This window comes from Triplophysa dalaica, chromosome 12 (genome assembly GCF_015846415.1).
Source record: "Triplophysa dalaica isolate WHDGS20190420 chromosome 12, ASM1584641v1, whole genome shotgun sequence".
NCBI lineage: Eukaryota > Metazoa > Chordata > Actinopteri > Cypriniformes > Nemacheilidae > Triplophysa > Triplophysa dalaica.
In genome coordinates this window covers 15,563,870-15,585,774 of record NC_079553.1, presented here as the reverse complement: position 1 = coordinate 15,585,774, position 21,905 = coordinate 15,563,870, and the positions used below count along the sequence as shown (strand labels likewise).

At 37.1% G+C, this 21,905-nt stretch overlaps 2 protein-coding genes across 3 annotated transcripts; one reads left to right on the top strand and one right to left on the bottom strand.

Annotated features, from left to right (window-relative positions):
• Nucleotides 1–4: 4 nt before the first annotated feature.
• On the bottom strand, nucleotides 5–2,947 carry cnih4 (cornichon family AMPA receptor auxiliary protein 4). The gene is made up of 5 exons (XM_056761822.1): nucleotides 2,802–2,947; nucleotides 2,340–2,408; nucleotides 1,947–2,059; nucleotides 1,716–1,856; nucleotides 5–1,325 (listed from the first exon to the last, which is right to left on the bottom strand). The coding sequence occupies exons 1-5, from the start codon at nucleotides 2,868–2,870 to the stop codon at nucleotides 1,298–1,300; spliced, it is 420 nt and encodes a 139-aa protein (XP_056617800.1). The 5' UTR covers nucleotides 2,871–2,947; the 3' UTR covers nucleotides 5–1,297.
• Nucleotides 2,948–3,710: 763 nt separating this feature from the next.
• fez2a (fasciculation and elongation protein zeta 2a) lies at nucleotides 3,711–12,855 on the top strand. Of its 2 annotated transcripts, XM_056763299.1 has the most exons (9): nucleotides 3,711–4,137; nucleotides 5,480–5,588; nucleotides 5,670–5,786; nucleotides 5,983–6,115; nucleotides 6,192–6,457; nucleotides 6,809–6,889; nucleotides 7,547–7,622; nucleotides 7,891–7,956; nucleotides 9,706–12,855. In XM_056763299.1, the coding sequence occupies exons 1-9, from the start codon at nucleotides 3,842–3,844 to the stop codon at nucleotides 9,720–9,722; spliced, it is 1,161 nt and encodes a 386-aa protein (XP_056619277.1). In that variant the 5' UTR covers nucleotides 3,711–3,841; the 3' UTR covers nucleotides 9,723–12,855. The 2 variants fall into 2 exon arrangements, with proteins under 2 accessions (XP_056619277.1, XP_056619278.1); XM_056763300.1 differs by lacking the exon at nucleotides 6,809–6,889.
• Nucleotides 12,856–21,905: the final 9,050 nt, after the last annotated feature.

Sequence of the window (21,905 nt, the reverse complement as noted above, 5' to 3'; positions counted from 1 at the left end):
AACATTAATTCTTTCAGATTTTTTATTTATGAATCCCCATATGTAAATATGCAAAATAAATGACAGTCTTACAGCAGATGTATACAAACCATACTCTTTCGGTTGAAGGTACTATAATTGAAAGACAAAATGCAACACTCATTGAGATGTACCATTGAACAGGGCTATTCAACAGCTGGCCAAATGCACAACACTGTTTGATAAAATGCAATAAAATTATAAATGAAATAATTATGAGGACACTGCTAAACCCGTCACCAGGGCTGTGTAGTGTTTCTTTTTCATGGGAATGGAGTGCTTATATACTGTAAAACCAACGGTTACCCCAAACCCCTGTCTGTTACCCAGCATTAATAAACCTTAAACATGTTTTTACAGAAATTGGTGGAATCACTATTACATGAATATTCATAAACATGCTTCGTTTTCGTTAAGCAAAATGTTATTTACATTTTTAATCACTTTTGATTAAATATTCTTTGACATTGTTTTTGACCTATTTACAGTTTTTTTTAAGGCCAACAGACAAAAAATATATGTAAAAGGGTTATATCTAAAATTCTAAAACAAATGGAGCATCTAAAGGTTTTTGAAGTAAACTATGGTAACATAACAGCTAATCTGATACTCCATCTTAATTTGATAATGATCAAACTGCTAAAATAAAAGCATACAGGCAATATCATCTCACAAAACCTGTCAAGAACAGTTCATATTTCATCCCAAAAACAGAAGAACAAAATGTTAACTATATTTTATATAAAGCCCATTTTTTGCATTGTGACATTATTTATAACAAAAGAATTACAAAAACTTTGATACATTACGGTAAGAAACATTAAATATTATTAAAATACCATCACAATGCAAAACTCCTAATGGATTTAAAAAATAGGCTTCATTTTATTTGTGTAAAATAGAACTTCTTCTAGCTGTCCTTGTTTTTGGGCTGAAGTGTGACCTGAAACAACCCTGCATGCAGTAATTTGCAGAGCAGAGGGTCCAAGTGTTAAGTGGGATTGTCCTGATGCTTCAGCCCTGAGAAGCAGTGCAAGATCATTCAAGTCCAACTCACACATAAAACACGTTACATGGTCAAAAAACACCATATGAAATCTGTTTCACAGTTCATCCAGGGGTTTGATGTCACCAGACTAGGGTTGTAGTTTTCTGAAATGTAAAAAGTGATATGATGTCTTCAGGAGAGATGGGGATGTTCTTCTGATAAGAGCATTGTTCACAAAACATAAAGGCCAGTTTATGATTTGGCAGGTTGTGTTGGGAAGACTGCCGCAGGTCAATCGTTGATCAGTGCCAGGATCATGCTGCAAAATACAACGGTGATAAGAGATTAAACCTCACTTACCAAAGGACAAACAAAGAGGTTTAACAAAGATTTCAATGTAAGTGATCAGCCGTCTCTCTCACACTATTTAAATACAGCTGAAAATGCATCTCTTCAATGAACATTGGACTTTCTACCTTCTCAGTGGTATTTCTATAATAATTGTTGAAACGTTTTCTAGCACATGAATATGACTAAATGAATAAAACAATCTGTTAAAAGGAAAATAAAAATACCTAAATGTCAGTCAAATATCTGTTCTTGTCTAACATCGGATTTTACCCAGAATAAGTTGCAGTCTGGACTGACTGGCTATGCGAGACTGGCATAATTTATTTTGATGCAAATCAGAAGAGTCGGAGTCTATTACCTGTACAGATAAATGAAGAAGCAGAGAAGGTGGAAGCCCAGTTTGATCATGGCTTCCTTCATGTGGGACTTCAGCTGACCTCTGTTGTGAATCTCTGTCGGATCATAGACTCCCATGTTTCCCATCGGAACCTTTGTGTATCTGGTCACAGGAAGAAAAAAAAAAGTTGGTTGTTAGGTTATTCATTAGGTTTCTGTATATTTTCTATAGGGCATGTTTCAGACTGATTACCTGTAAACATTCCATGCTGCCACAGGGAGATTGAGAAGGAACACAAACCAGTGCATGGAAACCAGCATTAACACAGTCGCCAGAGCCTGGCCTATTATCTCTGGTATAATCCACTGAACAGAAATGAGTCACAGGTATTAAAATCAAATAGCAAACCAAAGACATCTATAAGTAAGACTTCAAAACCAACTACCCTGAGTGGATTTTGCTATAATTTGTGATGGTGATACTGTGCTCTTTATAAAATACATTTGATTATCTCTTTCATATTCTTTCAATGTTTTCTTGGTTAATGAAAACCAATCTCAGATTTGTGGTCTCAGTCTTTTGGACCCCACTTCACATTGTTATATATATACACTGTGCGTTAAATGTATTATCAAAGTCACTCACTTTGTTTAACTTTGAGCAGCAGGCTCGAGCATTGATGTAATCACATTCCAGATCAGATAAAGTGATGATCTGGGTAATGAAGTTAAGAAAAGTACAGAAATAAAATCAATGATAACCATCAATAACAAAGATTGACATTTACCTGTCAAGTTGTTATTAAAGATATGATATTTATCGGTCATGTTGTAGCTGATACAGGAAAGGAAAGCTGAATCCAAATTAAATTGCACCATATGGTGGTAAAGCAAAAGCGAGTCATTGAAAATACAAAGGCATGAAAATACACAATATACAATACAACACATACAGATAAATCATCATACTGTACATCAAGTACAACAAAATCAGGACCTGCCCTCTGTCTCAATCTGTAGTATAGCACTGCTGAGATAAACAAGAAATCACCGCATATATCTGATGATGGGTAAATGGCAACGAAAGCTTATGTGAAGTAAAGGATACGAAGTAAACGGAGAGAAATATCAAAGCGCAGCAGTCAACAAGGGATAAAATGAACACGGCTGCCTCCATTTTTCACTTCCCGTTTCGACACTTCGGCCGCCGCTTCCGGCCTTTGATTTCTACTGTTGGGATGAGGCGACGTGCGAAGACACACACAGCGCCATCCTAAGACAGAGCCACGCAACAACAACATGACCACTGACTAAACTAGAGTGATTTCAGTCAGTTTCGCAATAATCAGGTGGCAACTACTTTTGGTTTAAGCATCTGTTTTATTTTGTGGTGTATTCTTAAGTTAAATAGTATACTTTTTAAAATGTATACTATTTAAAATGATAAAAATACGCTTTATAAAATAAAAAACGTGTAAATTATAATTAATTAATAAAAATAATTACTATAATGATCGTGTTATAAATATATAAATAATAATTATGAGTAGTAATGGTAACATCAGTAGTACGTATATGGAAGGGTAGTGTTAAAAAGATGATTATTTGTTTTATTTGGATGAAATATAAGAAATAAGAAATTTTATTTGGATGAAATAAGAAATTTTATTTGGATGAAATAATATAATTTGTTACAGCTTTATTTTGAAGCAGCAACGTTATCACTGTGAAGAAATTTATTTTAAAATGCAAATTCAGTTTAATTAATTGGTTTTTGATATTTTAGCACACAGTGAAGAACATTTTACTTTTTTCGTTTTTATCATTTATAAACTGACACTGATTTGAGATCAAATATTATGGTTTTTACTTTTTATTTCGTAAAACATTTAAATAGCACCGTTCAACTACTTGAAAGAGAAATTGGGAAATGACGTAACGATACGTTCACTCGATGGACCTAACTGATTGGTTAAAGGGAATAAGCAGGCGCAGTAGTTGTGAACGCAAGCTTTGTGAATATTAAAGTGACTATCGTGTTTCTGCACGGTTCTCTGTCAGCATTTCCTAATTAATATTCATTAGACCAGCTTTCGCTATGGACGGGTAGGTGTCTTCCCATAACAGATCGCCTGTCTAGCCGCAGTTATGGCGGAGTCTGCGGTGCAGATGGACGAAGATGAGTGGCATGATTTTAACCGACTCAAATGCCTAACGGGACAAGAAATTCATATGCAGCGAGTTAATTTGAAACCCGAAGACGTATCCGATATGTTGGATGGATGTTTAGACACTGGGTTGAATATTTCATACACATCCGCGGAGGAGATAGTCAACCACTTCGACGAGAAGTTACAATTTTGCTTCCAAAACCAAGACTTTAAACCCGACACAATAGACCGAGTGAAGACAATAAGTGAGGACAGGACACTAAAATGTGATGAGTAAGTCAACAAAACCATGCTTTAATGCGATATCCAACATGTATGTAACGTTACTGCATTAGTGCACATCATCATAACGTTACTTGTGTTTTCTTTAATTGATTAACGTTACTGAAAATAAAAGCTGCCGGGCGAGACATATTACATATGAATTGCTAACCCGGGGTCGGATACGAAACATAACGGTGCACTCAGTGGTTGAATTAAAATTTCCTTTATACAGATATTAAGGTTTATCTTCTGACTTTTGGGCAAAATGCATGTCTAATGATGTAGTTTTGGGTCGTATTTCAGTATAATTGTCTTTTATTGTTCCTCATTTCATATAGAACACATCACATTGAAAACCAACAGAAACCATTACAGAAATTCTAATGGTTTCCATTAAAATACCATTATAAACCATTAGCTTTTTCCAATAAAAACATTCATATAGGATTTAACATCCTACCAATAGAATCAATCACATACCAGTTGAACCATTAAAGTTTCCATCAAAACCAAAACAAATCCCTTTAAAACCATTGCAACTTCTTTAATGGTTTCTGTTATTTATCTCACCAGGGAAGTCCATGTATTATTTCTAGAATACTGTTAGCCCACTGAAGCCATTTGACCGCTTTGTCAGAGAAACAAAGCAAAATTTAAGTTTCACCTTAGAGAAGGTTTGAAGTTAATAACATCTAGGCTACTCACCATAAAATGATGTCATTGACACACAGCCTGATGCTTCCAATGATGTTGGAACTATGACTTCAGAGCAGTGTTGGTTAAGTTACTCTGAAAAAGTAATTAATTACTAGTTACTAAATACATATTCAATAGTGTAATTAGATTACTGTCCAAATTACTCTGTCCAAAAAGTATTTAGTTACTCATTACTAATTACTTTCTATATCCTACATCGACCTTTATTAGTTAAGTGATTCAAGGATAGACATGAAACGGCTTATTTAATTCATTCAAATAAATAATATTATTAACTGACCAAAGTATTACATATTTGAGAATTATATATTAAAGCACAGATTTTAAAGTAAGACTTTGAATTTTGATGTCAATTACACTATTGCACACGTATATATTTCACAAAGTATTTAGTTTAATTACATCAAAAGTAACTGTAATTAAATTACAGAAAACATATGAGTAATCCCTAACTTTACTTTTTCAAGGGAAAAGTAATTAAATTACAGTAACTAATTACTTAGTAATTAGTTACACCCAACACTGCTTCAGAGGACATGATTGTGCAGAAGTCATGCAGACTATTGTGTTGTGGCTCTTTTTTAATTTGTGAATAGAGTTTTGGTATAATGCTCTTATATATTTTTATGTGCAGGATCTGGAATGCTCTCATGGATAGCTATAGCAATGTCATGCCAGTAGACTGGAATCATTCTCGGGCCTGCTCGCTTCATCTCTCAACACTGAGTCTTGAAGACAAGCCGGTAAGTCTAGAACCTAAAACATGTGTCTGGGAACCTTAATCCCAGTGATAGGATTTACACTTTCCCTCTTTATACGGTCAGAGGTTGGAGAACTTGAACCTGGATCTCTCTGATGATGAGGACCTGAGGGAGCAAATGGACATGCATTCCATCGTTGTGTCCTGTATCAATGAAGAACCCCTCCTCACCGCTGAACAGGTATGAACTGAACAAAACTTGATTTGGGTTGTTCTTTATCTTCTAAACATAAAGTTTAATTGCCATGAATCTAAGTACACTTAGGAGAGGTTCTAGAGCAAATGCTCAAAATAAATATAAAACGACACAACAGCAAATCTGTGGTCATGTACCGGCTTTTGAAAATTGACGTGTTTTTTAAATTGACTATTTTAAGGTAATTGAGGAGATTGAGGAGATCATGCACGACTCATCAGAGATGGAATCAGAGCAGAACACTTCACTTTCAGAATTCTCTGTCATCTCTCACAAAACCCAAAGATCTCACACAAACCACGTGTACAAGGAGAGTGAGTATTTCCCACTGAAACAATCACGTTTGGGTCTGTTGCTTGTGTGACACACAACTGTGCTGTCTCTGTTCAGGAGCAAGGCTGATGTCAGTAGCTGAGCTGAACGAGTGGCTGGAGGAAGTGGAGATGACCATACTTGGGTATTCAGAGGAGCTGATTCAGCATCTGGCCATGAGGGATGAGCTGGAGTTTGAGAAGGAGGTGAAAAACAGCTTCATTTCCGTTCTCATCGACGTGCAGAACCGTCAGAAGGAACATCGAGAGATGCTGAAAAAGAAGAAGAAAGTAAAGAATACAGCGGGCACGCCTAACAGCCGATTAGAGAGGTTACATTCATCTGTGAGTTTCTGTTTCCCCCAAAAAAATATTTTCGCTAGAATAAATAAGATTGAGTGCCATTAAAAACTAGTAATATCACACAGGACTTATGATGTGATGACAAGGGTACATTGGTGTGAAGGGAACACTGTACTATAAGACTAAAAGAGGAGTGTAACGTGAATAAGATTGTCTCACTGTCCATTCTAGGAATTGTTATGGATGTTAAAAGCCAAATTTCTTTCTTTAATTCCTTCTTGCTTTAGTTGATGTGATTCTGTTATCCTTAATCGGATAACATTCAGTTTCCTCTTTAATTTCCTTTCCCTGGTCTCTTTCTCTGTTCTTCTCACTTCTGTTCTGTGTGTTTAGCGCTTCAGTATGGAGGGCATTTCGACTGCCATTCAGAATGGTTTTCGGCAAACTTTTGGGAATGGGGGTGAGGCGAAACAGGTGCCTATATTTCTTGGTTTTCTTTCTATTCCAAAAATCCATCTCTTATGCAATATCTAGTTTTTGTATCAGAATCAGAAAAAGCTTTATTCGCCAAGTGTGCAGTGCCAATGCTTTGCACACACACAATACATTTATTGTGGTTACAGGAGCTCTACCAACTAAAGACACAGTATATGCATAAACACAAGTAATAGAAAAAATAAATATGTAGATATTGAAGGATAAAAATATAATATAAGTAAATTTAATTTAAATTTGAAAGCAGGTGGGAACATTTCAGAGAAAAAAAGTGTGAAAATGGCTACAAACTAGGGTTTGTGTAGTTTTTGGTCATTGTAATTTCTCTTATTATAAATAAACCATGCTTAACACATATTAACCATATTTTCATTGAAATCGGTCAAACAAATGGTAATGAATCCTACAATAAACATGGTCACTACACTTGTACTATTGGTTGTAGGGTTGTACTTAATATTTTATTGTTGTTTTTGTGTCTATTGGCTAAATATAAATGATTGTAGATTTCTACGTTATCTCAATGGAAATATATCAACATGTTAAACCCTAAATAGGTTTTATAGATTTTTTATGTCATGATGCATCCTGTGAAAGGGTCACTGTCTAACCTTTCTCATCTAATCTTTTATTCAGTACGTAACAACAGTCATCCCGTACGAGAGGAAAGACAGGCCTCCACCGGTCCAGGACCTTCAGATTTTTATCAAACGTAAGATGGAGAGCATGCATATTTAATAAATATAACTGTTGCTTTTTGTTCGTAGTGGTTCTTTACTCATTTCTGACATGTACGCTTTCCTGTAGCTCAGTGGTAAGAGCATTGTGTTGCAAGGTCGTGGGTGCAATCCAAAGGGATTGCACATACTTAAAAACAAATGTATAGGATAATGCAATGTAAGTCGCTGTGGAAAAAAGCATCTGCTATATGCATACATGTAAATGTTATTGTGTTATAGTGTATGTTTGCTCTTATACAGTATTAGAAGCCATGAGAGATGACAGTGACAAAGTCCCAAGTCTTCTCACAGACTACATACTCAAAGGTAATAACATCACACCTGAAAATGATTTTAAAACGTCATCTTAAAGGAACTGTAAATGTATCAGTTATTCACCTTAATATAAATTCATTTAAAACCTGTGCTGTTTGAAGATGGGTTGCTTTCAACCCATGCTTTGGTGATAACAACCCAGCATAGGCTAAGTTATACCTAAAGCAGGGCAAAAGTTTTCTGGTACAATGCCGGATTTCTGCATTCTGCGTTTGATTGCAGAAAAAAAAGATTTACTTTAAAAAAAGATTACAATTTAAAAGCTTATTGGTATCAGTTCGAGTTCATAAGTTCGCCTAGGAATGGTATGAGAGGAACACGGCTATCACTCTCAACCAAACAAACATGACTAGCCAATCAGAATTAAAATGGGGTGGGTCTTGGTTGCCGGAGTGCTGAAATCATGTTGGAGAGTACGTAAGCAAGCGAAAAGTCGGCAGGATGGAGTGTAAGTTTATAAAGCCTGAAGCGGGGGGCAGCTTTTAAGTCCATCATGATAAAGATCGATAACTTGTGTTGTTTCGGCAAATCATCTAATCAGACCTCCACTTCTGCGCACGCAGCAATTGAGATATCAAGGATCGATTTCTAAAGCGTCTAAATCATTTATACCTATGAAACTAATGATTAAATTACTACTAGAGCAAAAAATAGTTAAGTAGAGGTCAAATTTAATCATAGATCTGGTCAATTTATTTTGCTCTCAAAATGCCACCCTTGATAGTCTTATTTGTTTTCTTTTTGAAAGTAGGATTTTAACTATGATGAATTTTGTATGTTAAGCTATGTATGTTAAGCTATGTTTTTACATACCATAATTGCATTAAACTATAGTTTTGCGGGTTATAATTATGCCCCCATTTCTTTCGAGTCATTCTTGGGTCCATGCTCAAAAATGGCATGTTACTAGGTAGTTTCAAGGGAAATAATGTTCAAATGCTATTTTTTGTTTGACAATAACCCTGCGTATGTGTCTACTCTCACAACCCCGCAAAAAGAAAGTTCAGGCTTAGGATTTTTTGCTTTAACCCCTACCAAGTGCCAATTTATGGTTCTGTGCATATTTTACCTAACCAAAGGCTGACAACAACCCAGCATTGTCATGAGTATATTTTGCTTATCACCCAAACCCATCAATTACTGGTACACGGGGCACAATCAATTTCAAACAGAATAAGGCCTATCTTTTACCACTCCATAATATAAATCCCTCCTTTATTTTCTATAGCTGCTGAATTAAAAAAAAATTGCTCATTTGGTTCAACAAAAATTCTAAAATAACCTACACCCCCATGTTGGTTTATACCCAAATGTTGTTTTTCTGTAAAATACAAACAGATCATTTTAACAGTTCATGGTGACCGTGTATGTCGACTCCCCCCCCCCCCCAAAAAAAAATACTAGAATATAGGATTCCAGAATATACAGAAATTGTAATCTTCAGAAAATGTTGCAAATGCTATCAAATATTATTTGCAGAAATTTTCATATTCACAACTGAGAAACACTTGATTAATGTCCTATGAACTGTTATGTCACATTTTTTGCGGGGCTTGACTAGTCACTATAAACTACCATTGTATGGAAGAAAGCTTTGTAAAGAATTTGTGTTCCACAGAGGAAATAACAGTATTAAAGTATTAACTATTCCTTGAGGTCCTTGCACTATAACCTACCATAAATAAAACGTACAGTATGTACTAGAATTACAGGTGTTATGTTTTCTCTCTTATTTTGCAGTACTTTGTCCCACCTAGAGAGAAGAGAGGCACTTCCATCCTCTTATTAACAACAAGAGCTCCTGGAGGGATTTCATTCACTGTGAAGCTCAGTTTTTACCTTTCTGTCAGTATTCCATGCATGAAACAGGAAGGCTTCTGTATTGAAGTGTTTGATACCGGTTTTCTTCATGTTTACCGCACATGGTGGTTTGCAGTTTTCTGTTTAGTTGAATTATGGTTTGCAATTCATGTCGAAAAACTTCAAGGTGAAATGTGTAATTTACGCATCACTACGCATCACTACAATAACTATACAATATTGTAAAAATAATGACAAACAGGTTTATTGATCACTTCTCCACCTGCCATAGGCCAGAAAAACAGATAGTCCTACCCCAAACACACAGCATTGCACAAGCAAGAACTTCTAGGCTGGGCTGGTCAACAAATTGTGTTTAGATATCACTACAGTGTTTTCAGGGGCCGTTCCAATAAGGAAGTTCAACCAACACCGAGTTAAAATCTGAACTCTGAGTTGATTTACTCAGAGAATCGCTACTCTGAGGTTTCAGTTTCAGAACAGCTGATTTGAGTTAGTTCAATCAACCCTGAGTAAGTTCACTCTAGGTTACGCGCTTGCAGCATCGCGATGAAAAGCCATCATCAATTGAGTGAAGATAGCACGATTCACCATGGCAACGGCACGTGACAAAAAGCGTTCTGTTCATTTCTCGCCAATCAAATTGAAGGAACTGTTACAAGCGTAAGGTGAATATGAGCAGATATTTAGAAAAAAGTGCAACACAGCCGCAGCAGCAAAAGAAAGAGAGTTGGCGTGGGAGAAAAGTGCTTCACGTGTTAATGCGCCAGTTTATATGTCAATCATTTTTATATTTATTTTGTTGAAACTGTGAAAATGCGAATTATATTTAACTCTCTTGCTCTCATGTAGGTGATATCCTTCTGCAATAAAAAGATCTTGGCAGCAGCTGAATATGAAATATACGACGGCGTCGTAAAAAAAAAAAGATTTCGAGAATAAAGTCGAAATGTTACGAGAATAAAGTCGAAATGTTACGAAAATAAAGTCGAAATGTTACGAAAATAAAGTCGAAATGTTACGAGAATAAAGTCGAAATGTCAAAATCTGACATGAACTACGAATTAACTCACTGATTCAGATGACGTACTTAAACATAATTTAAACTCTTAAACTACAACTTTCACGAAAATAAAATACTTTATTAATACTAAATTATTCTCGGAACATTTTGACTTTAATCTCGTAAAATTTCGACTTTATTCTCGTAATCTTGAATTTATGTTATTTATTTAACGTGGCACTAAAACGCCGTGGTAGAAATACAATAACATCATTCATTCAGGAAAGTTTAAAGAAATAAAATAGTCTTGATAGTAGGATGACTGATTGGGAAATGTTAAATATACTTCTTAAACTGGCCTTAAAAGTTAAGATAAAACGTCCAAACGGGGCCTCACAATTCCTTCCCGACATAAATGTAACTCTCTGCGAATTAATGCAGCTTCCTCTTCTATGGGTTCCTGAATAAACGAATATGCTATTTTAAGTTCTGTGTCACTAAATAGAGCGCGATTAGGAACACGAATCAATAAACAGATGACGTATGTCATTTCAACACCGCTCGCGCTTCGAAAAGGGGGCGGAGATTGTAACAAACCCTGCGTTTGCGGATTAAAACCTGCTCCCGACCAGGTTAGGTTCACGGAGTAGGTTACTCTGGTTACTCACTCGGAGTATAAGATACCTCGATTTCTGAAATGGGCTTGACTTACTCCGCGGTCGTGGGTTTGACATACCTCGCGTTCTGAAACCAAAAACCCTGAGTATTCCGTTTTCTGGGGTTGACTTACTCTGAGTTTGCACTTACCCTGCTTTCTGAAACGGGCCCCAGGGAACAACCTTTAGTTCAGTTTCTGCATATTAAACTGAGATAGTAGAACATATTGTTACATTTTAATATTACACACATCACCTTTAGTATTATAACGTCAAAGACAAATAGTTCACAGTTTAGTTTTTGCATGTTAGTATAATAACAGCAGCATGATTTTTGTAAGAAATATCAGTTGACCCATGTATGCGTTTATATTATCAAGGGGTGTAACAGCAGTTCCAGTCGTAAGAGTTTGGAATAGTTGTTTTGTAACGTGAGGGCACTTACTGATCTTTTAAATGTTGTTTTGCTCAGATTATTAGAAAGTCAGAGAGTGAATCAGATGACCTTTTTAATGCCTTATTCCAAAAAATGTTATTAGGATTATTCACTCATTTACAAACAGAAACTGTGCTCCTAGATTTTTTCAACTCACATTATATTGTTTGTGTGTACATACAATTATCATGATGAGTTTATTTGTATCAGAGCAATAGTTTGAATATTTTGTGATTATTTACTCAACCCCTGATGCTCCAACTCCTGACGACTGTCTTTCATAGATCACACAGGCAGAAATGTGAAAGAATGTCTACACAACTCTATTGCACACAATTTCGGCACATTACTTTTTTTTGGAGCTGTTTGATTGCTACTTCACTGGCCACCGTAAACTATTGAAATTTTTGTAATTAATGTACAGTAAATTCTGGTTAATTGACATTGAAATGAATTATGCAATGCACGAAAAAGTAGTTTTAATGGTCTGAGGGTGAGGACAAACATTTACAGTTTTTGGGTTAACTATTACTGAAATCTATGCACAACTGCTGACCAGACATCTGGCGTCAATAGAATGAAAAATAGGCAGATGTATTTTACTGTTTGAAAAAGGTATAACTTGGGCCCATTTTGCCTTATTAAACAAATCTAAATGCTGATTAACATTATGGTACCAGTGAATGAATGTTTGTGTGCCTATTCATTTACCATAATGTAGCAGTAATTAGCTGTACAGCTATAGGTCTTAATTCAGATTAATGTGTTGAACAAAGTTGTTTGGGTAAAATAAATGACGAGATATTAATATTATTTCTAACAGTTTTGTTTGAAATGTACAGTATGAATCATGGTGATTTACGTTTCTCACTTTTTGTTTATTTGTACTTTTCAAAGCAAAAAAGTAAAATATATATTTTAAAAATATAATCTATTTTGCATTTATTTCTGCTCAATAAAATCTTTGATGAAAACTGTTGTACCGCACATCTTGACTTATTAATGTTTGTGAACTGTCAAGAAAAAACATGCATAATTTTTATCAAAGAGGTCATGACGTGATATTAAATTTCTTTAAATGAGTATACCTATCAGGGTTATGTTATTAAAATTAGCCTTGTCCAAAAACCAAGGGGTTGCCACATTTTGTATTATATTTGATTCATCAGGAATTCATATCAATTTTTGGATCACAACACGGACGTAAAAAACTAGACGTCTTCGTTCAACAAAGTTCAACACATTCTGCCGCATTGAAAGTTAAGAGGACATTTGCAACATTCTTATGTTTACTGCCTCCATTTACTCTCATTAGTCTGTAATGCTTAAAATTCTGCAAATCATCAAGCTTTTAGTAGACACACCATTGCCTCAATATTTGAATTTTTTGTTTTTACTTTTCCACAGACACAGGTCAACTGTTTTCACTTATGCTTACCCTTGACAGGATTTAAGATTTAGTCTTGGACTTAAAGTTTCTAATCTAATCCGTCTGTCCGCATTTGCGTTTGGCCCATGCGGGTTTATTTCGTCCCATTATGACATATGGCCAGTCCACCCCTCAACAAGCCCTCTCGGCCCAAAAACAGTCAAGATTAGGGGTCAGGATTAACGTGCAGGCATGCAAATTTATTTTACAGAACCAATACTATACTGTGTAGTATAATGCAATGTAAGTCGCTTCAAAGCGTCTGCCTAATGTGTAAATGTAAATATTTAGTATACAACTCATTCCAACATACAGCGGGGAAAATAAGTATTCCACACATCAGCATTTTTATCAGTAAGGGGATTTCTAAGTGGGCTATTGACACAAAATTTCCACCAGATGTAGCCATCAAGCCAAATATTGAATTCATACAAATAAAATCAGAACATTTAAGTATAGACGTTCAGTCATAAAAAGTGAAATGACACAGGGAATAAGTATTGAACACACTTTATTTAATACTTTGTAGAAAAGCCTTTGTTGGTTAGTATAGCTTCTAGACTCTTGTATGGAGAGACCAGTCGTCTGCATTGCTCAGGAGTGATTCTGGCCCATTCTTCCACACAAATGGTCTTTAAACCTTGAAGGTTTCTTGGGCCTCTTTTATGAACTTTGATCTTTAGTTCTCTCCATAGATTTTGTATGGGATTTAGGTCAGGTGATTTACTGGGCCACGATGACTCCTGAGATAGGCGCAGGCTCCCCGTGACCCGAGGTAGTTCGGATAAGCAGTAGAAAATGGATGGATGGATGGATTTACTGGGCCATACAAACAGCTTGATTTTCTTTCTTTGAAACCACTTCATTGTGTCCTTGGCCTTGTGTTTGGGATCATTGTCCTGCTGAAATGTCCACCCTCTTTTCATTTTCAGCTTTCTGGTAGATGGCAGCAGATTTTTATCCAGAATCTCCCGGTACATTTCTCGATTCATCCTGCCTTCAATAATATGTAGTCTGCCAGTACCCCTTGCTGAAAAGAAGCCCCAAACCATGATGCTTCCACCCCCAAATTTAACTGTTGGTATGGTTTTCTTGGGGTGGTGGGCAGTGCCATTTCTTCTCCAAACATGTGTAGAATGACTGCCAAAAAGTTCAATTTTGCTTTCATCTGACCATACTATAGTCTCCCAATAATCCACAGGCTTCTCCTAATGCTTTTCGCAAACTTTAACCGAGCCTCAACATCCTTTATGTTCAACAATGGAGTCTTGCGTGGTGAGCGTGCATGGATGCCATGGCGGTTCAGTGCATTGCTTACAGTTTTCTTTGAAACAACAGTACCTGCTGATGCAAGGTCTTCCTGAAGTTCTGCCCGAGTGGTTCTTGGCTCTTGGAGAACTCTCCTGATTATTCTTTGGACTCCTCGGACAGGGATCTTACGTGGAGCACCTGATCGTGGCCAATTTATGGTGAACTGATGCTCTTTCCATTTCCGGATAATGGCCCCCACAGTGCTCACAGGAACATTCAGCATTCTGGAAATGCGCCTATAACCATTCCCATCAAAATGCTCTTCAACAATAAGATCTAAAAAGAGTTCTTTGCTTTTACCCATCATGAAGTCTTTCCTGTGTGCCTCCTAGGCACTGAGAAGCCTTTATAGGCTATCAATTAGGTCTAAAGCAGTTGATATCAATTAGTACTGATAGGGGGCAGGGTTTCTCTCTCAATACTGACAGATTTCAGGGGACCCCCACATTTTTTTTATGCCATTTTGCACCTTGTTACCTTCATGTGTTCAATACTTATTCCCTGTGTCATTTCACTTTATTTATTATGACTGAACTTCTATACTTAAATGCTTTGATTTCTTTGTATGAATTCAATATTTGGCTTGATGGCTACATCTGGTGACAATTTTGTGTCAATAGCCCACTTAGAAATCCCCTTACTGATAAAAATGCTGATGTGTCATATACTTATTTTCCCCGCTGTATATGTTGGCCACAATAATTGGCACCCTTGTATTTAATTCACCCCGCAACCTTGATTTATAAGAAAATCAGCTCTGAGTGTTTTCGTTTCAGTCTGATGAGGTTTGAGATTAAATTGAGAGTCATCTAAGTCCATTCCTCCATAAAGAATTTCTCCAGATCCATCAAATGTTGGTCCTCCCTCTTCTTTAGTTCATACAACTCATTTTCTATAGGGTTCGGGTCAGGGAAATGGATGGCTATGGCAGGATCTTGATTTTTTGTTCAGTGACCCATTTTTTATTGATGTTTATTTTGAACCAATGTGCTGATGGGAGATCTAACCACGACCCATTAGAATGTTTCTAGCAGAGCAAGTCAGGTTGTGATTTTTTTACTTGTTGGTATTTGGTAAACATGATGACATGTATCTGAACAAAATATCCAGAACCTCTGTTCACAAAAATGAAGATCTGGTGACATATTTAACTGTGGACATGGGGCATTCTTTTATCCTTTTATGTGTGCACCAAACCTATCTTGTGTTATTGCTGCCAAAAAAAGTATTTTTCATTCCATATAGCCATAGACCCGGTCCTGGTTGAAGTTCCAGTATGGCAGATTAATATGGTGCAGTTTATTTTTGCATAAGAGCAGAAGATTCCCAAACAACTTGTGGTGATGGAGGTGCAGTTTTCCTTTATTTTTATTAAATGCTTTCTTACCCCAAAATTCAGCTGATTACTGCCATTTTTCATCTGCGTCCTTAAGGACTCTTTGGTCACTCAAATTATTTCCTAGTTGTGCATTGAGACAATAGACACAAATCCTGTTTTAAGATGATTTTCAACATCTCCAGGGCCGGGTTTTCAAAAGTAATCCACTAGGATTTTGGATAACGGATTGGATCAAATCTTGAAAATGTGTTTTTCAAAAGAAAAAACAGATTACATAATCGGATCAGATCACGTAATCCAATCTTGGTTTTGATCCGGATCAAACCTTTAGTTTGGGTTTTTCAGAACTTTTTTGTAGGATTCACTTTGATCCAAAAATCTGGATTAAACTGATCCCATCAGAAGGGTGGATTCAGCGTGGAATCAATGCCCAAAATGTAATGAAAACTTTAAAAATGTATAAAATAATACTATATTTGGATCATGCAGTATCTTACAAGATGTCCTATTTATTCATAAGGTTTTCATTTTATTTGTTCATCCGTCAGGCTACAGTGATTAGGTAGGCTTTAACGTATTCAGCCTTTCAGTATAGGCCTACAGCAAAGTAGAAAGAGTTTGGCCTCATAAAATAATCCTCCAAACAGCTGTCAAAATTGACCAAAAACAATACATTTTATTCTGTCACTAATTGATATATATATTCATCACAATCGAAAATATTTTTGTTTTTAGAATATGTATTAGAGATGCATGCAATGATTACAGAATAATCAAAAAAATGCAAAGGATGGCAATCACTGATTTTTGAAATCCAAAACAAATCCAAATCAGAAATAGTGTCTAACTATTTCGTCCCTTGTTGCACGTCCTGTTTGCTCGTTCTGGCAGAATGCAGGAGGTTGGTTAGGGTCTCCAAGGGGCTCAGGTGCATCATTGTCAGCAGAGAGAGGGATATTGTGCTTTGTAGCGATGTTGTGCAGGACAATACAGTTATGTTGCAGCTTGCTTTCTGTGGTTCCACTCTCAGAACTCCATTTAAACGCTCAATTGCTCAATTGTTTGTGTTCAGATGAGCGGACTGCTGGAAGAGGATGGGCTGGGGTTTTTCTTGTTTTTAGTATTTTTCTTGTATTTTAAATGTGTGTGTTTTCATTTCAAATAAAAATAAACTTATATTGACCCCACACTGGCTATTCTACTTGTTGCTCTTTACATATCTATAGTTCTACATTGCGATTTCCTATCCTGTTTAAGCACTGGTTATCCAGCACTGGTTATCCAGATTTGGTGATCCTGAAAAGTTCCTATCCGGATCAGATTGATTCAATCCGATGTTGCTTTAAAAAACTGGCTCCAAAAGTAAGCTGGATAACGTGATCACGGATCGCAAAAAAAGGATTACTAAATCCGGATCAATTTTATCCGGATTAAACCTTTTGAAAAACCGGGCCCAGGGCCTTAGAGATGTACAAAACCCATGACGAACCACATTAGACAGTGTTTCTATACCTGCCTGACGGGCATTATCATATGATAGAATTTGTAAATGCATTCCTCGGTTCACCTTATGTTTGCACTACTGTTACAAAGGTTTAACAAACAGACTGGCTCATGATTGTTAATATATTTGTTCTGTATGCAATGACATCCAGTGCTACAAACAGGTTAAAAGGACGATATCCTGTCCAGACTGTTTGCGATTCTGTAAATCCGCCTATTGCTTTAATGCACATAAAAAGCTATCTGATGATGGTAGAACACCTTGTGACACAACCAAATACTGTAGCAAATGCGGTAGGTGTTATCATGTAGCCACAAGCAAACCCCAGCCGCATAAATGTCCTGCAGAACGTTGCTTCTATTGTGGTGAGTATGTAGGCCATGTGGGCGCCCATGAATGTTTCATAAAACCTACCCCTCTCAAAGAGATTAACGTCAAATACAAATTTTATGGCTTTGAAACACGTTGTGATAATGGTAAACACATTGCAAATTATTTATGTGCCATGACGTTTAGGGGAGCAAGGCATTTGAGTGGGGTGATGAGAGTTGTATCAAGCAGTTCATCCACCAGTTTAGACGAACGAAATATAAAAACTACACATTTGTGGCACACAATGGCGGTGGTTTTGATAACTTCTTAATCCTAGAATATTACTGCAAGGAGGGACTCTTGCTTAATATAGTCATGCAGGGTTGCAGATTAACCTTCATGTATGACGAGACTTTCAAACAGCGTTACATTGACAGTTTCTCATTCATGCTAATGGCCCTAGCAAAGCACCTGCTGCATTAAATTTGAAAACCACAGAGAAGGGGAACTTCCCCCACTTATTCAACAGGGTAGAAAATCAATGCTTTGTGGGGCCCTATCCCTCCAAACATAACTATGGCTATTTGAGAATGTCAGACAGTGCCAGGGTTAAGTTTGATCACTGGTATGACACACTCAAAGGTAAGATCTTTGACTTCAAGAAGGAGATTGGTTTGTAATGCACGAATGATGTTGTGTTACTTCGTGAGGCTTGCGTTAAGTACAGGGAGGAGTTCATTGAATGTACACTAGGTCAATTCAGCTTTACAACTTTAGCCTCATGCTGTATGGGGGTCTTCACGTCACACTTTCTTACCCCAAACACAATAGCCCTGACACACAATAATTCATACATACACCAGCACAAGACATTCTCGAATGTTTCGATTGAGTGGCTTGAATATGTGAAAAAGACTGGTGATTTGGACATTCACCATGCATTGACTCATGGTGAAATGAAGTTTGGTAGTTTCTATGTTGATGGCTATTATGAACAATCTGGTGTAAGGAAAGTGTTAGACTGGCTTGGATGCTGTTTTCATGGGCACGGCGATTGCTTCAGACCTGACTATATCAATCTGCAGTCCAAACTGTCTTTTGGAATACACTTGAAAATGTGTAATGCTTACAAGTTGTACCACAAAGCTGCAGAGGGAGAGAAGATTAGGTATGTTGATTTTACCAGCCTATATCCTTTTGTTCAGTCTCGAAGACCCTACCCGATCGGCCATCCTGAAATAATCTTTAAGGATTTTCAAAATATTGAAGATTATTTTGGTCTAGTCAAGGCTAAGGTCCTTCCACCAGGAGGATTACTCCATCCCGTGTAAACCTACCGATGCCACGGAAAACTCATGTTTCCCCTTTGTCGCACCTGCGCAGATGAGCTAAGCAAAGTCATGCCTTGCACACACACATGAGGAAAGATCCATTTCCGGGACATGGGTCAACCTTGAATTTTGTAAAATTATGTAGTTCTGAATTTTTTTGTGGTCTTCCATTTTCCACAAAGATCCGACAATCTGTTTGGTGACTTTGTGAAAACATTTTTGCGTTTTAAACAGCAGGGTTCTCCTCACATGTAATCACTGAGGAGGACCAACGGGCCTACATCGATGACTATCACCAGAAAGAAGGTATTCAGATGGATACTCAAAAGATCTGTCATAACCCCGCCCAACGATCAATTAACAAATTGTTGCTTAATTTGTTGTGGGGGAGGTTCTCCCTCACAGAGAATATGCCTAATTGCAAGCTTTTGCAAAAAGTGTCAGATTTTTCTCATTTTATCTTTGGCTGTCATTATGAAGTTAAATATTTCATGTTTGTGTCTGATGAAGTCGCTTTGGTGCAGTACTGTCATGCAGAAGGCTCCTTTCACGAGACTCGGGATGTTAATGTTTTCATTGGAGCATTTACTACAGCGCGTGCTCTGCTGGAGCTGTACAACCTCATGGATAGGTTGGGTGAAAGGCTACTGTATAGTGATACGGATAGTGTCATCTATGTATCCAGAGATGGAGATTTGGAGCCCCCTCTCGGTCCTTATTTAGGTGATCTCACTAATGAACTTGATTCAGATGATTATATTTTAGAAGTAGCTTCTGGAGGGCCGAAAGCCTATGGCTATAGGACTTCAAAGGGGAAAGGTACGATGAAATGTAAAGGCATTACACTGAACTCTCTTAATTCCAAAGTCATTACACTCGACTCCTTAATTGGACTTGTTGACAGCTATGTGACATCACCTGACAGCACTCAACACCTCCTTGCCCACACAGACAGCATTGTCAGGAATAAAAAGAAGTTTTCACTGAGAAACAAATCAATTGTTAAAAGGTTTAAGGTGGTTTATAACAAACGACAGCTTCTCCCTGATTACACAACTCTTCCATATGGGTACTAATAATGTTTTTGGGTATCGGGGGGTGCAAGACACAGAGGGTTTTGATTTCAGATTTCAACATCCATTCTTGTGTGTGATAAGTGGACCTTTCAACTCAGGGAAAACTTATTTTGTCCAAATGTTGCTAGAAAATTCCAAGGCTGATTTCTGAAAACATTGAAAATATTGTGTATATATATATGATTGTTGGCAACCTTTGTATGATGATTTGTTGAAATTGTATGACATTAAATTTATTGATGGTATACCGCAGAGTCTTAATGATGAACCCTTGTTTCCACCCAACAAAACTAGTTTTGCATGATGTTATGAAAGATGCTAGTGGTAATTCTGAAGTTGAAAGAGTGTTCACAAATTATGTTCACCACAAAAATCTGAGTGCATTGTATATTGTTCAAAACTTGTTCTGTCAGGGTAAGTCCAGTAGGACAATCAGCTTGAACACAAATTATCTGGTGTTGTTTAAGATCCCCCGAGACAATACCCAAATTAATGTGCTAGCCAGACAGATGTACCCCAGAAACACAAAGTTTTTTATTGATTTTTATCAAGACGCTACCCGCATTCTTTTTGGTAACCTAATGATTGACTTTAAAGCGAAAACACCAGAGCAATATCATCTCAGAACAGATCTGCTCTCACAAAATCCTGTTGTCTACATTCAGAAAAGCACGTTATCGATTCAACTAAAAGCCTTGATGTCCATGTGTCCACGGTAAGACAGATTGTCTACAAATGGAGAAAGTTCAGCACTGTTGCTACACTCCCTAGGTGTGGTCGTCCTGTAAAGATGACTGCAAGAGCACAGCGCAGAATGCTCAATGAGGTGAAGAAGAATCCTAGAGTGTCAGCTAAACACTTACAGAAATCTCTGGCACATGCTAACATTTTTGTTGACAAATCTACAATAAGGAAAACATTAAACAAGAATGGACTTCATGGGAGGACACCACAGAGGAAGCCACTGCTGTCCAAAAAAAACGTTGCAGCACGTTTGAAGTTTGCAAAAGAGCACCTGGATGTTCCACAGCACTACTGGCAAAACATTCTGTGGACAGATGAAACCAAAATTGAGTTGTTTGGAAAGAACACACAACGCTATGTGTGGAGAACAAAAGGCGCAGCACACCAACATCAAAACCTCATCCCAACTGTGAAATATGGTTGAGGGGGCATCATGGTTTGGGGCTGCTTTGCTGCCTCAGGCCCTGGACGGATTACTGTCATCGATGGAAAAATGAATTCCAAAGTTTATCAAGACATTTTGCAGGAAAACTTAAGACCATCTGTCCGCCAACTGAAGCTTAACAGAGGATGGATGATGCAACAGGACAATGACCCAAAGCATAGGAGTAAATCAACAACAGAAGAAAATACGCCTTCTGGAGTGGCCCAGTCAGAGTCCTGACCTCAACCCGATTGAGATGCTGTGGCATGACCTCAAGAGAGCGATTCACACCAGACATCCCAAGAATATTGCTGAACTGAAACACTTTTGTAAAGAGGAATGGTCCAAAATTTCTCCTGACTGTTGTGCAGGTCTGATCTGCAACTATAGGAAACGTTTGGTTGAGGTTATTTTGGTTAAAACCAATTAATGAAGAAATCCAAGTAAGCCCAAAGGGGTCACATATATGCATACATTTACCTATATGTGTGCATACATGTACCTATATAGGTACATATATGCATGTATATATGTGTGCATATATGTGCATATAT